The 13,442-nt window shown below is 31.8% G+C and overlaps 1 protein-coding gene across 3 annotated transcripts in view; it reads left to right on the plus strand.

Moving 5' to 3' along the window:
- The first annotated feature begins 10,379 nt into the window (after positions 1–10,379).
- The window catches only part of SI (sucrase-isomaltase), a 102,105-nt gene continuing 99,042 nt past the window's right edge, over positions 10,380–13,442 (plus strand). The window contains exons 1-2 of one of the 3 annotated variants that reach the window (XM_081790112.1): positions 10,380–10,489; positions 13,036–13,153. In XM_081790112.1, the coding sequence (XP_081646238.1) occupies positions 13,036–13,153 (118 nt within the window). In that variant the 5' untranslated portion in view covers positions 10,380–10,489. Of the gene's footprint in view, positions 10,490–11,711; positions 11,827–13,035; positions 13,154–13,442 lie in introns of those variants that run through there. The other 2 variants (XM_060639130.3, XM_081790114.1) reach the window with 2 other exon arrangements.

Genomic DNA, 13,442 nt, shown 5'->3' on the forward strand with positions numbered 1-13,442 from the left:
GGATATAGGTGTGCTGTTTTGAAGGGGCACATGCACCCCAATGTTTATGGCAGCACTATCGACAGTAGCCAAAGTATGGAGAGCCCAAATGTCCATCAGTATATGAGTGGATAAAGAAGATGTGGCATACACACACACACACACACACACACACACACACACACACACACATTTAATATACACACAGAATGGAGTATTACTAGTCAATCACAAAGAACAAAATCTTGCCTTTTGCAACAATGTGGATGGAACTAGAGGGTATTATGCTAAGTGAAATTAATCAAAGAAAGACAAATATATGATTTCACTCATGTGAAATTTAAGATACAAAACAGATGAACATAAGGAAATGAAAGCATAAATGATATAAAAACAAGGAGGGGGCAAAACATAAAAGACTCTTAAATACAGAGAACAAGCTGAGGGTTGCTGGAAGGGTTATGGGTGGGGGATGGGTTAAATGGGCAAGGGGCATTAAGGAAGATTCTTGTTGGGATGGGCACTGTGTGTTATACATAGGGTATGAATCACTGGATTCTACTCTGGAAATCATTATTGCACTATATGCTAACTAGCTTGGATGTAAATTTTAAAAAAAGAAAAAAGAAAATGTTTAATTTTAGGTTTTCTTTCTGTATCATTTTTGAGCACCTTCCATTTTTTATTAAAAAACCTATATAGTTCTCTCTGGCTGCTTGAAGCTTGGCCACCATCATGAACAACACAGTAACTATCCAGACCATGAAGTTCATGACCATCCGACTACTTCAGCAAAAACAAATGGTCATTGATATTCTTCATCCTGGAAAAGCAACAAAACCCAAGACAGAAGTTTCAAAAAATTAGCCAAAATGTACAAAACCACAGCAGATGTCTTCTTTGTGTTTAGATTCAGAACTCATTTTGATAGTGGCAAGACAACTAGCTTTGTTTGGCATGATTTATGATTCTTGGGTTATGCAAAGAAAAATGAACCCAAGCATAGACTTGCAAGACATGAACTATATGAGAAGAAACAGACCTCAAGAAAACAGTGAAAGGAACAGTAGAACAGAGCAAAGAAAGTCAGGGGGACTGCAAACACTAGTGTTGGTGCTGGCAAAATATGAGCTGGTGATTGGACAAAAGAAGGAGTAAAGATTCTTTTATCTGTAGTCATTGTGCAGATTTTTCATGAAAGGATTAATGAACTAAGAACTTAAAAAAAACACTTATGTAAATTTGCAGCCACAAAAATCAAACAATATAAAACAAAATAACAAAGCAATGACTTTGATTTTAAATAACTCTTCCATTTATGAGGAAAACTAGAGTTGATGGTGTTTGTCATATATTCTTATAAATAATTTTTAGTATCTTTTCATGAATAATCTAATTATCCAAATTTATTTTAAATTGTGATAATTACTTAATATGAAACTTGTTTAACTTAACTTCTATTTTTCTAGTTCTTTGGAACTTACTTCTATTTTTCTAGTTCTTTGGTTATGTGTTCTCTATTGAGTGTAAACCATTTAGATGAATAAAAAATTCACTCAGAATTTAGAGGACTCAAAATCCCTTTAGTTGATGACATGTGACCTTGTCTTCTAAATTGGAGCGTATAGCTAATAGATTATAATATCTCTGAAAAAAATGCAGTTGTATGTAAAAAAACTTGTTATTATAAAATCTCTAGGAGCAGATTATTCATTGGTGAATTCTACCAAACAGTTGCAGAAGAAGTAACACCAGTTCCAAATAAAAATTTCCAGAATAGGTAAGAGTAAGAAGCCCTTCCCATTTCATTTTATGAGTCCAGTTTACCCAGGTACAAAAATCAGGCAAATATATTAGAGGAAATTAAAAAAAAAAAACAGCCAGTATCCTCATGAAAATAGACCCCAAAATCCTTAAGAAAATAGAAGCAAATGCAACCAACATTATTGAAAAAGATAATACATTATGACAATATAGGATTTATTCTGAAAGCACAAGACTTTTTTCTATACTTATAAATCAGTGGAGGAAATTCACCAGTTTTACAAACCAAACAGGAAGAGTAATTTGGCCATCTCAATGAATGCTGAAAAAACTTTTAAGAAATTTCAATATCCATTTCAACACACTAAGAGAAGAAAGTAATTTCTTCAATGTGATAAAGAGAATCTGTCAACAAACAAACAAACAAAACCCTACAAACATTATTCTTAATGGTGAAAGATTAAATATTTCCCTCTGATCAAGAACAATGCAAGGATGACTGCTCACATTGCTCCATTTAACATTTTACTGGAAGTTCTAGTAAGTGCAACAAGTCAAGGAAAAGGAATAGTAGACAAATGGATTGAAATTAAAGAATATAAATTTATCAATAAAAGATGACATACATGGTCATCTATGTAAAAATCACAATGATTCTACAAAATGGTATGGGAACTTACTATATAAGTTTAGCAAAATTATAGGATACAGGGTTGATATACAAAATTCAACCATTTTTCTATATTCTAACACTGAATATTTCAATTTGAAATAAGAAAATATCATTTAAACTAGCACCACCAAACAAAACCCTTATGTATAAATATTAAAATATGGACAATATCTGCATACTAAAATTCTGATGAAAGAAATCAAGGCCTAAGTAAATGGGAATATATACCATGTTTATGGTTTGAAAGACTCAATACTAATAACATATAAAATTTCCTTAAAGTGACTTACAGATTCAATGCAATCCCAAGTAAAATCCCAACGGGAATTTTAGGTGGAAGTCAAGAAACTTATTCTAAAACATACATGAGAAAAAGAGAACTAAAATTGACAAAGCAATTCTGAAAAAGAACAAAACTAGAAGACTCATCCTTCTGGATTACATGAATAATTGTGAAGCAATGGACAGTATGGTCTTTAAGAAAAGCTAGACATATAGATCACAGGAACAGAGTAGAGAGTCCAAAATGGACCCACACATGTATGAACAAAATTTCAACAAAGGTGAAAAGATATTTAATGGATAAAGGATAGTTTGTTTTTTAACAGTATTGCTGGGACAATTAGTTATTTACGTGCAAAAAAATTAAACTTTGCCGGAACTTCCACAGCATAAAAATTGAATCCACAAAGAATATAGTACTAAAATTATAAAACTTAAAACCAGAAAATTTCTAGAAAATAGGAGAAAATATCTATGAGCTTGGATAGGCACGGATTTCCTACATATGACACCAAAAGAATGAACCAATTAATTTTTTTAATTTATTTTATTTCAAGAGAGAGTGAGAGAAAGAGAGAGTGCAAGCAGAGGAGGGGCAGAGAGAGAAGAAGAGAGAAACCCAAGAAGTTTCCATGCTGTCAGCGCAGACCCTGACAAGGGATTCAGTCTCATGAACAGTGAGATCATGACCTGAACCAAAATCAAGAGTCAGATGCTTAACCATCTGAGCCATTCAGGCGCCTCCGAACTAAAAAACAAATAAACAAACAAATAAATAAATATTGATCTTTAAAAAATTGAAAACAACTGTTCTTCAAAAGACATTGTTAAGAGAATGAGTAACCAAGCCATAGAACATGGAAAAATATTTGCAAATTATGTACATAATAAAATAATATATTTTAAACATGGAGTTCTGTGCAATTTTTACTGATTGTTCATTCTTAACAATGTGGAAATTCCCTCAGAAAGACTTAGATAGCAGGTTTCTAAGCTGGCTTCACTGTTCTTAGCTTATTTGCCAAAGAAATATGCCCTTAAATCTCTAGTGAATATTTAGAAGTAGGTAAATCTCATAAGTGCTAAAGGAATGAGATTAATTTTAGACCAGCCTCTAGTCACTTTATTTTTATTTTTATTTTTCTCTACTATTATTTATAAAACTTCTTTTTCAGGAGTGTATACATTAAATAGCCACTCCAGAGAAAACATGATCTGTTTAAATTCATTAGTCTTTTTTTATTGGCTATTTCCAATATGTGAATGAGTTTTCTGTATTTTAAAACTAGTTTTTTCCAGGGCACTTGAGTGGCTTAGTTGGTTAAGCATCAGACTCTCTTAATTTCAGTTGAGGTCATGATCTCAGGATTTGAGAGTTCTAGTCCCACGCTGGCTCTGTACTGATGGCGTGGACCCTGCTTGGGAATTTCTCTCTCTCCCTCTCTCTCTGTCCCTTCCCCACTCTCTTTCTCTCAAAATAAATAAATAAACTTTAAAAAATGTAGTTTTTTCCCACAATAAATCTCCTAGAATCAAAATATGGAAATAGAGTAAATAAAATTACAGCATTAACAAGCTGAAAATTGTTTTTCAAGGGCTGTTTTCAGGAACTAGATAGTATTTTCATCGACGTTTGCAATATAATTTCAATGATATTTACAATATTTAGAATGATAATTATAAAGATTATTCTAAAATTAATTTTAATTAGTTCCATTTTATGTAACTTCATAGCACTGATAGTATTACAGGCAAAATATATTTTTACATATAATATGATTGAAATTTAATAGGTAACAGTCTATTCTGTCCATTTGTTTCAGTGATAATTAAATGATAGGTTTTAAAAATTAACTTATTAGGAGTTCTATGAAAACTTATATTTGAAATGAAGCAGCTCCTTCCATATTTAAGTCCACAATTCACACTTCAAGAATGCAGATTTGAAAAAAAACATAAATTTTTCCTATAAAATAGCAAAGCATGAGTGAGACCCCTTTTCATTTTCCTTTCCATTTTACAACCACTTATAGTGATACTATTAGGGTTTTTAAGATTTTTATTATTATCTTAATAGTCCCAGAGGTTTATGCCATATATGTGTACCTGTAGTTTTCTGGTTTATGAAAATACTTGACAAGCTACATAATGGAAGTCTAGAGAAGGTAATAAATAATACACATAATCCAACTACCAACCTCTTGATCCAGAGTAGACACATTTAACATTTCATCATTAAAATTTATTATCAATAAGCAATGTCTGTTCTTACAATCTGTATTAGATGAGTATAAAATGCTTTAATTAAGAGAGTCAAATTATTCACTGGCTCAAGGAAGGTAGATTATTTGTCTCTAATTGTATAGCTCAGAGAAAGGTTAATGATCTAGAGTGAACAGATAGTTTTTGTTTGTTTGCTTCAAGTTTTTTATTTAAATTCTAGTTAGTTAACAGTAGTGCAATATTAGTTTCAGTAGAATTTAGTGATTCATCACTTACATATAACACCAAGTGCCCTCCCTTAATATACATCACCTATGTAGACCATCCCCCCACTCATATTCCCTCCAGCAACCTTCAGTTTGTTCTCTGTAGTTAAGAGTCTGTTTTATGGTTTCTCTGTTTTTCCCCTATGTTCACCTGTTTTGTTTCTTAAATTCCACATGAGTGGAATCATATGGTGTTTGTCTTTCTCTGACTGACTTATTTCACTTGGCATAATACATTATTTTTTAATGCTTATTTATTTTTGAGAGAGAGAGAGTGTGAGCAGGGAGGGGCGGGGGGCGGGGCGGGGACAGAGGATCTGAAGTGAGCTCTGGGCTGACCGCAGCAAGCCTGATACAGGTCTTGAATTCACTAACAGTGACATCATGACCTGAGCTGATGTTAGATGCTCAACCAACTGAGCCACCCAGGCACCCCATATGGTATATTCTGGCTCCTTCCACATCGTTGCAAACGGCAAGATTCTGGTTTTTTTTTTTTTATGGATGAGTAAATTCCATTGTGTGGAATGTGTGCATGTGTATACGTATGTATATATATGTATATATATGTATACATATGTGTGTATGTATATATACCATATCTTCTTTATCTATTCATCAGTCGGTGGGCATTAGGGCTCTTAATATAATTTTCTATTATTGATAATGCTGCTATAAATATTAGGGTACATGTGTCCTCTCAAATAAGTGTTTTTGTATCCTTTGGGTAAATACCTAGTAGTGCAGTTGCTGGATCATAGGATAGTTCTATTTTTAACTTTTTGAGGAACCTCTGTACTGTTTTCCAGAGTGTCTGGACCAGTTTGCATTTCCTCCAACAGTATAAGCGAGTTCCCTTTCTCCACATCTTCGCCAAAATCTGTTGTCTCCTGAGTTGTTAATTTTAACCATTCTGACAAGTGTGAGGTTATCTTTTTGTGGTTTTGATTTGTGTTTCCTTGATGATAAGTAATGTTGGGCATCTTTTCATGTGTCTGTTAGCCATCTGGATGTCTTCTTTGGAAAAAATGTCTATTCATGTCTTCTGCCCATTTCTTAACTGGATTATTTGTTTTCTGGGTGTTGAGTTTGAGAAGTTTTTCATAGATTATGGATACTAACCCTTTATCAAATATCAAATTTCAGACCCATTTGCAAATATCTTCTTCCCTTCCATCAGTTGCCTTTTAGTCTTATTGATTGTATCCTTTGCTGTGCAGAAGCTTTTTATCTCGATGAAGTCCCAATAGTTCATTTTTGCTTTTGTTTCCCTTGTTTCTGGAGACGTGTCAGTAAGCAGTTGCTAAGGCCAACGTCAAAGAGGTTACTGCCTATGTTCTCCTCTGGGATTTTGTTGGTTTTCTGTCTCACATTTAAGTCTTTCATCCATTTTGAATTTACTTTTGTGTATGGTGTAAGAAAGTGATCCAGTTTCATTCTTCTGCATGTTACTGTCTAGTTTTCCCAACATCATTTGTTGAAGAGACTTCCCATTGGTTATTCTTTCCTGCTTTGTCAGAGATTAATTGACCATGTAATTGTGGGCTCATTTCTGGATTTTCTCTTCTGTTCTGTTGATCTATTTGTCTATTTTTGTGCTAGTATCATATTGTTGTGAGTACTATGGCTTTGTGTTATGACTTGAAGTCTGGAATTGTAATGCCTCCAGCCTTGCCTTTCTTTTTCAAGATTGCTTTGGTTATTTGAAGTATTTCGTGGTTCCATACAAATTTTAGGATTTCTTGTTCTACCTCTGAAAAATACTGATGGTGTTTTGACAGGGACGAATTAAATGTGAAGAGTAATTTGGGTAGTGTAGACATTTTAACAATATTTGTTCTTCTGGGAGCCTGGGTGGCTCAGTTGGTTAAGTGTCTGACTCTTGATTTTGGCTCAGGTCATTATCTTATAGTTCATGAGATTGAGCCCTGTGTTGGTCACTGTGATGACAGTGTAGAGCCTGCCTTAGATTTCTCTCTCCCTCTCTCTCTGCCCCACCCCCACTTGTATGCATGCATGCATGTGCTTTCTCAGTTCCTCAAAATAAAGAAACCTAAACAATACATACATATATATATGTGTGTGTGTGTGTGTGTGTGTGTGTGTGTGTGTGTGTGTATTTTTTCTTTCAATCCATGAGCTTGGAATGTCTTTCCATATCTTTGGGTCATCTTTAATTTCTTTCATCAGTGTTTTATTGTTTTCAGAGTATAGGTCTTTCAGCTTTTTGGTTACTTTTATTCCTAGGTATCTAATTGTTTTTGGTGCAATTGTAAATGGGATTATAAATTATATTAGTTTTAACCCAAAGTGTATGTTTGATATGCATGATTTAACCACCATATGTTGGAAATTCTGAAATGCACATTAGAAAGTCTAAACAGAACAGAGTCCATAAAGAGAGTAGTTGAACACTAATCTGTTCTGTTTAGTAAAAGTGTCAATCATCAAGTATGGTTCCATTTCACTGTTGGTGTTTACAACTTTTTTTGCCTATTGCACCCCTAACTCAATTTTTGTTAATTTACTTAATGCAGTTTTAGAATTTTGTATAGTTTATATATTAATAAATAAAAAAAATTAAACTCACAATTACTTTTAGATAAAATTATGTTTTAAGTTAAAACACATTTTTCATTATTGTATATAATTTTATGTCTATAATTGAATACCTTTATATTATAGTTTTGTTTGAATTTACCTCCTAGCAATTCATGAACACATTACTCCCCTGGTGGTGAAGTTAATGAATGGAACCAGAGCTAGGGTGGGAGGAAGTATGGAACAATGGAAACAAAAGACACTGCTCAAGCAAAAGCGCCTGAGTGGATCAGTTGGCTAAGCAGCCACAACTCTCCTGGTTCCAGATTCAGAGTCTCTGTCTAGCCCTGTGCTGGCAACATTGAGCCTGCTTAGGACTCTGTCTCCCTCTTTCTTTGCCCCTCCCCCACTCACGCATGTGCTCTCGCATGCGCGCGCTCTCGCGCGCTCTCTCTCTCTCTCTCTCTCTCTCTCTCTCAAAAATAAATAAATAAACATTTAAAGAAACTGTTCAAGGCAAAGGCCAGCTCACAGCACCAGACATGGAAACCTGGATATGAAAGAGAAGGCATGAAAATTTCAAATCACATAAACTTTTTAAATCGAGAGAACAAACAGTATTTCTTAAAATATATCTACACATAAAAGAAAATGTACAAAATATTAATTAAAACTTGACAGAATTAGTTTCAGTTCAAAGATGTGAGACACTGGAGTGTTTGATATTACTCTTAGAAGAGAAAAAAAACAAAGGGTAGAGAAATTGCTAATTAATTACTTTATTTTGAGCCAATCAGAAAATTTAAATTGCAGAGAAAACAACTAACCTGAATTTTAGGATTGATCCATATAGTTGCATGAATCAATATTCATAACTTCTATTCCTGAGTAGTATGCCAGGTATTGATGGGCACCTTAGTTGTTTCCAGGTTGGGGAAATTATAAAGCTTCTATAAACATTGATGTAGAAAATTTATAATCAATTTGTCTATATTTATTTCCTGAGATTTTTATTGATATTATATTGAATATGTAGATCTAGTTATGAAGAATAAACAGTTTAATAATTTTCAGTTTTCTAATCCATGAATACAGTTTATCTCTCCATTTATTTAGATCTTAAACTTCTTTTATCAACATTTTGTTGTTTTCAGAATAGTCTGCATATATTTGTTAGATTTATACCTAAATATTCATTTTTCATGCTATCATAAATTATCTATCCATTTATATCTGTAAAGATATATGTTAGATATATATCTCTCTATATATTTCTCTTTATATATATTTTTTAGATAAAGAAATCTAAAAATAAAAAAAATAAAAAATATATTTATATGTAATATATTAAGTTTCAGTTTCCAATTACTGTTACGTAGGAACATGATTGACTTTTGTACATTGACTTTATATTCTGTGACCTTGCTACACTCACATCCTGACTCTAATTCAGTATTTTGAATGACTTTTCCACATGCATAATTGTGTGCTATGTGAGTAGAGAGTAAATCACTCATAATTTCTATTACATTGGACTTCTGCCCACTGAGACAATCTAGAATGATTCTAATGTTATTTCCATATCACTGCTCTTTATATATTGGAAGTTCTCCTTTATATTCCCCCTAAGTCTTGACAGTAATCCATGTATTCACTTCTTTTACTCCTATTCAGATTGTCTCAAAAAACCAGTAACTGTACTTTGTGTGACCACATTATTTTAATATATATTCCTTTGAAAAGATAGTGCCAAGATCGTGTGCAGAACTCAGACACTAAGCACTTCAAATTGTAATCTCTGATAACAGAGCTGCAATAATGTTAATAGATTATGTTAGTGCATATAAATCTCACAATGACTCTTTGGGTAGATATTTTTATTTCCTCTTTGTAAATAGGTTTAGGCTTAAAAACATTAACAGATTTGCCCACAGTTTCTTAGGAATATGTAGTACAGCTGGCGTTTGGAACCAGGTCTCTTATATTAAATCCTTTGCTCCTAAACACTATACTAACTTAAACAAGTAATGTAATTGATACTATAATTTTACTGTATGAAATGTTTACAATATAATTTTTGATAATTAAATTTGTGCTATAAATAAAAAATATAGATAAAATGTTGATTTTATTTCTGAATTACTTATTTATATATCTGTACTTTTACATTTTAGTCTACAGATTGGCTCAGTCTTTCAACCTTAAAGTTAATAATGAGACACAGGAAATAACTTTTATTTAATCACTGCTTTTTATATTATCTTCTATTTTATATCTATTTTATTTATCTTCCATTAAATATTATCTTCTAATTGTTAATTCCTGCAAATGTTTTCCAGATCTACCTTACCAATATGTTTCTACGTTTTAGTAATTGTTTAAATTTCACACAATTAGATAAGACAGTTATTCAAACAATATCTAAATAGTGAAAGAAATAAAATTATGAAAAAAAAAAACAATATAAATAAACACTTTTATGTTCTTGGGCTAGTTCATAGCTTCAGGAATCAAAGACTATCTGAGGGCACAATTATTAATTAACTTAGATTCCTATACAGAATTATTTATGCAACTATTTTCAGGGTTAAGGTTTTTTTTCGACGCATGTTGAAGTTTATTAAATACTGACAGCTGGTGAAGGTGCAATAAAACTTTATGAGTAGCTCAATATATATCTGAGCAGTTTCCTTGATCATAACTTTTGCAGCCTTACCCAGCTCTGGTACGGCATAGTGAACAGAATAGGCTATGAAATAAGGTACGTTTATGGATCATATTTCTTCATTACTTTCATGTTTCTAAGTAGTTATGTATTCCTTTAATTCATGTTAGCAATATTCCTGTCTATTTGTACTTCTTTAAAAAAGAAAAGACAGCTTATTTTCATTTGCCATTTTAAATATATAGTCTTTGTACTAAAACAGGAGAAAACATTTTTAAATTTTTTTAAGATATGAGAATATTTTCTTTCCCCAGCTCTTCATTATAAGTGAATCAAAGCAAGTTTTGTTTAACTACTTCATATAGAAAAAAGTAAGAATCAAAACATATCTTAAAATATGTAGAAATATTCTAAGTATGACTAAATGTATTTTATTTAAGAAACTATGTATAGGTGGAGTAGAATGCTACAGTTAAAAAACATTTAATCTTTTCTAGCAAATCTTTTTTACAAAGTCATTAAACTACCATCTAGTAAAGTATTACTCATTTTTAAAATAAATTTACACAGAAAGGACATCAATATATAATTTCCCGAAAAGTGTTTTGCTTAAAATTGCTGTGATCCAAAATGTGATCAATGTAATTACCACCTACAGCACATGAACAATTTTAGTACTGATTGTTTATGAGTACTCACATGAGTAATTTAATTTTAATACATTAATTTTGTTCTGATTCTTCTAGATAAAAGAGGGTTTGCTTCATAACAATATGCATTTTTGTTTTTAGACTTTTCTTAACAAAAGAAAAGCACAATCCTTATTGGCTTCTTGATACCAAAGTAAGATATTACTTTGAGTGAGACAAACTTATCTGAAGTTAAACATTAAATGCAACTGTGTCCTTTCTCACATAACATTGAGCAGTTGGGTTTCATTTTCTCAACAACCTCCTATATCCTCTGTCACTTTGATTAAGTCTAGTTTACATTTGGGTTCTTTGAAGATTACAGATACAATAAACAGCTTACATATGTATAATAGGAAATCATATATTAAAATTGAATGCTAATCTTTAAACATTCATTCATAAGGTGCAGTTTAAAAAATGAATTGTGCTTACTTGATGTCAGGGTCTGAACTACTTTCATGATTATTGCTAGTAAGAATAGAGCAACAATTAAGGAAATTGACATATATATAAAGAAGGGCAGTAGATATGCTATGTAATATGGTAAAATGGAAAAAAGGATGGATTAACTCTGCCTCTAAGAGTAGGAAAGAACTCACAAAGGACATGGCATTTGAACTGGCATAAATTGGAAGTGACCTAGAAAAGCAGATATGGAAGGATTGAAGAAAGACTAAACAACATGTACTAAGAAGATATGTTATACAAAAAAGATGTTGCAGTGTTGGAGTTAAGATGAAGGTATAATTCTGAAAATATTTTGGAGGTAGAACCAAGAGGCCTTTTGAATGAATGAATGAAAGAAGTTTTTAGATTGGGGCAACTGGATATGAACTGATCTAGATAATTACAGAAGAGGCTAGGGTGAGAGGCCAAAAAGTTTTATTTTAAAATCAGCAATTTATAATCACTATATTGCACAACTGAAACTAATATTATACTGTATGTTAAGTAACTAAAATTTAAATAAAATCTAAGAAAAATAATATCTGCAATTTATTAAAGCATTTACCATGAAAATTCTAAATTCCCACCTGGGTATATGCCATTGAATAAGATTTATATAAAAAATCATAGAATACAGAAAAGTCAGGGAAACTTGAAGACTAAGAGAGATGAGAGATGTATGGTCAAAACTAAACTAAACAAATAAAATTTAAGATAATCGCTGGAAAAAAAGCTCTTCCCAATCTACATTTAAGTATCCTCTGTATACTAACTGAAATGTATTATGTTATCAGAAAATAAGCACCTGTGTTTGATACAAGAGTTTAGTATATTTTATTTTCATTTTGAGGGAGGAACTTGGAGATCATGCAGTTCAAACCTTTTTTTAAATGACATCTCCCAAATATATACTGTATACATATATAATTTTTCACAATATTTTATATTTATATTCATATGTATATTCTTTCCAAATATATTTATATTCTTTTCCACAGTATTGTTATAAGAAAGCAGTATTGAAATTGAGATCCAATTGTATTAACTATGGTTAAAAATCATTTTGACTTTGAGAGACAATAACTTATTTTCTCTAAGCTTGAAGTTGCTAAGAAGCAAAATGTGGATAACATCATCTCCTTCCTAAAATTGTGAGAAGTAGGGAACACAGTGCAAGTGGTAGGTTTCTTTCACTTGAGAAAGGCCCTAAAATGAGAGAGCAAGGCACATCTGCTGAAAGATCTTTGCTTCGCTTTTCCACCATTGATGTTTCATCTTAGTTACCACAATAATGTGTATCACAAATTCACTCAGTTTATTAAAAATTGCAAGTGTAGTTTACATTTTTGCCAATATTTATTTAGATTATAAACAGAGCCGTCTGCAGCTCTGCTTGTGTTGTAGCTAAAAAAAGAGGAATGTGTATACTTTAATGATAATGATGGTGGTGTACTGTAAGTACATATTTTACATTTTAAACATATATTTCTTTTCTTTCTTTAGATGGCAAGGAAGAAATTTTCTGGATTAGAAATCTCTCTGATTGTCCTTTTTGCTATAGTTACTATAATAGCTATTGCCCTAATTGCTGTTTTAGCAACTAGGACACCTGCTGTTGAAGGTAAGTAATGTTAAAAAATACTTACACATTATAGTGAAGTTAAAGAAACTTTACTCCATATTAGTTATGGGTTTTTAAAAGTTATCTACAGGAGATGAAATGTTAAAAAAGATCTCTGGGAAGTTACATAATTACTCCAGTTTTTTCTGTCTATTACAGTTATTTTAGTTAAGAGCTGTTGTAATTAAGGAATCTATCTGCTTTGACATTAATAACCTTCCCCACGTTGTGTTGCTTGAGAAATAGTGAAGAGGCAAAGGGATCAAGGTGTTAATGGAAGGAGGAGGAA

Source organism: Panthera onca, chromosome C2, assembly GCF_046562875.1.
Source record: "Panthera onca isolate mPanOnc1 chromosome C2, mPanOnc1 haplotype 2, whole genome shotgun sequence".
In the NCBI taxonomy this organism is placed as follows: Eukaryota; Metazoa; Chordata; class Mammalia; order Carnivora; family Felidae; genus Panthera; species Panthera onca.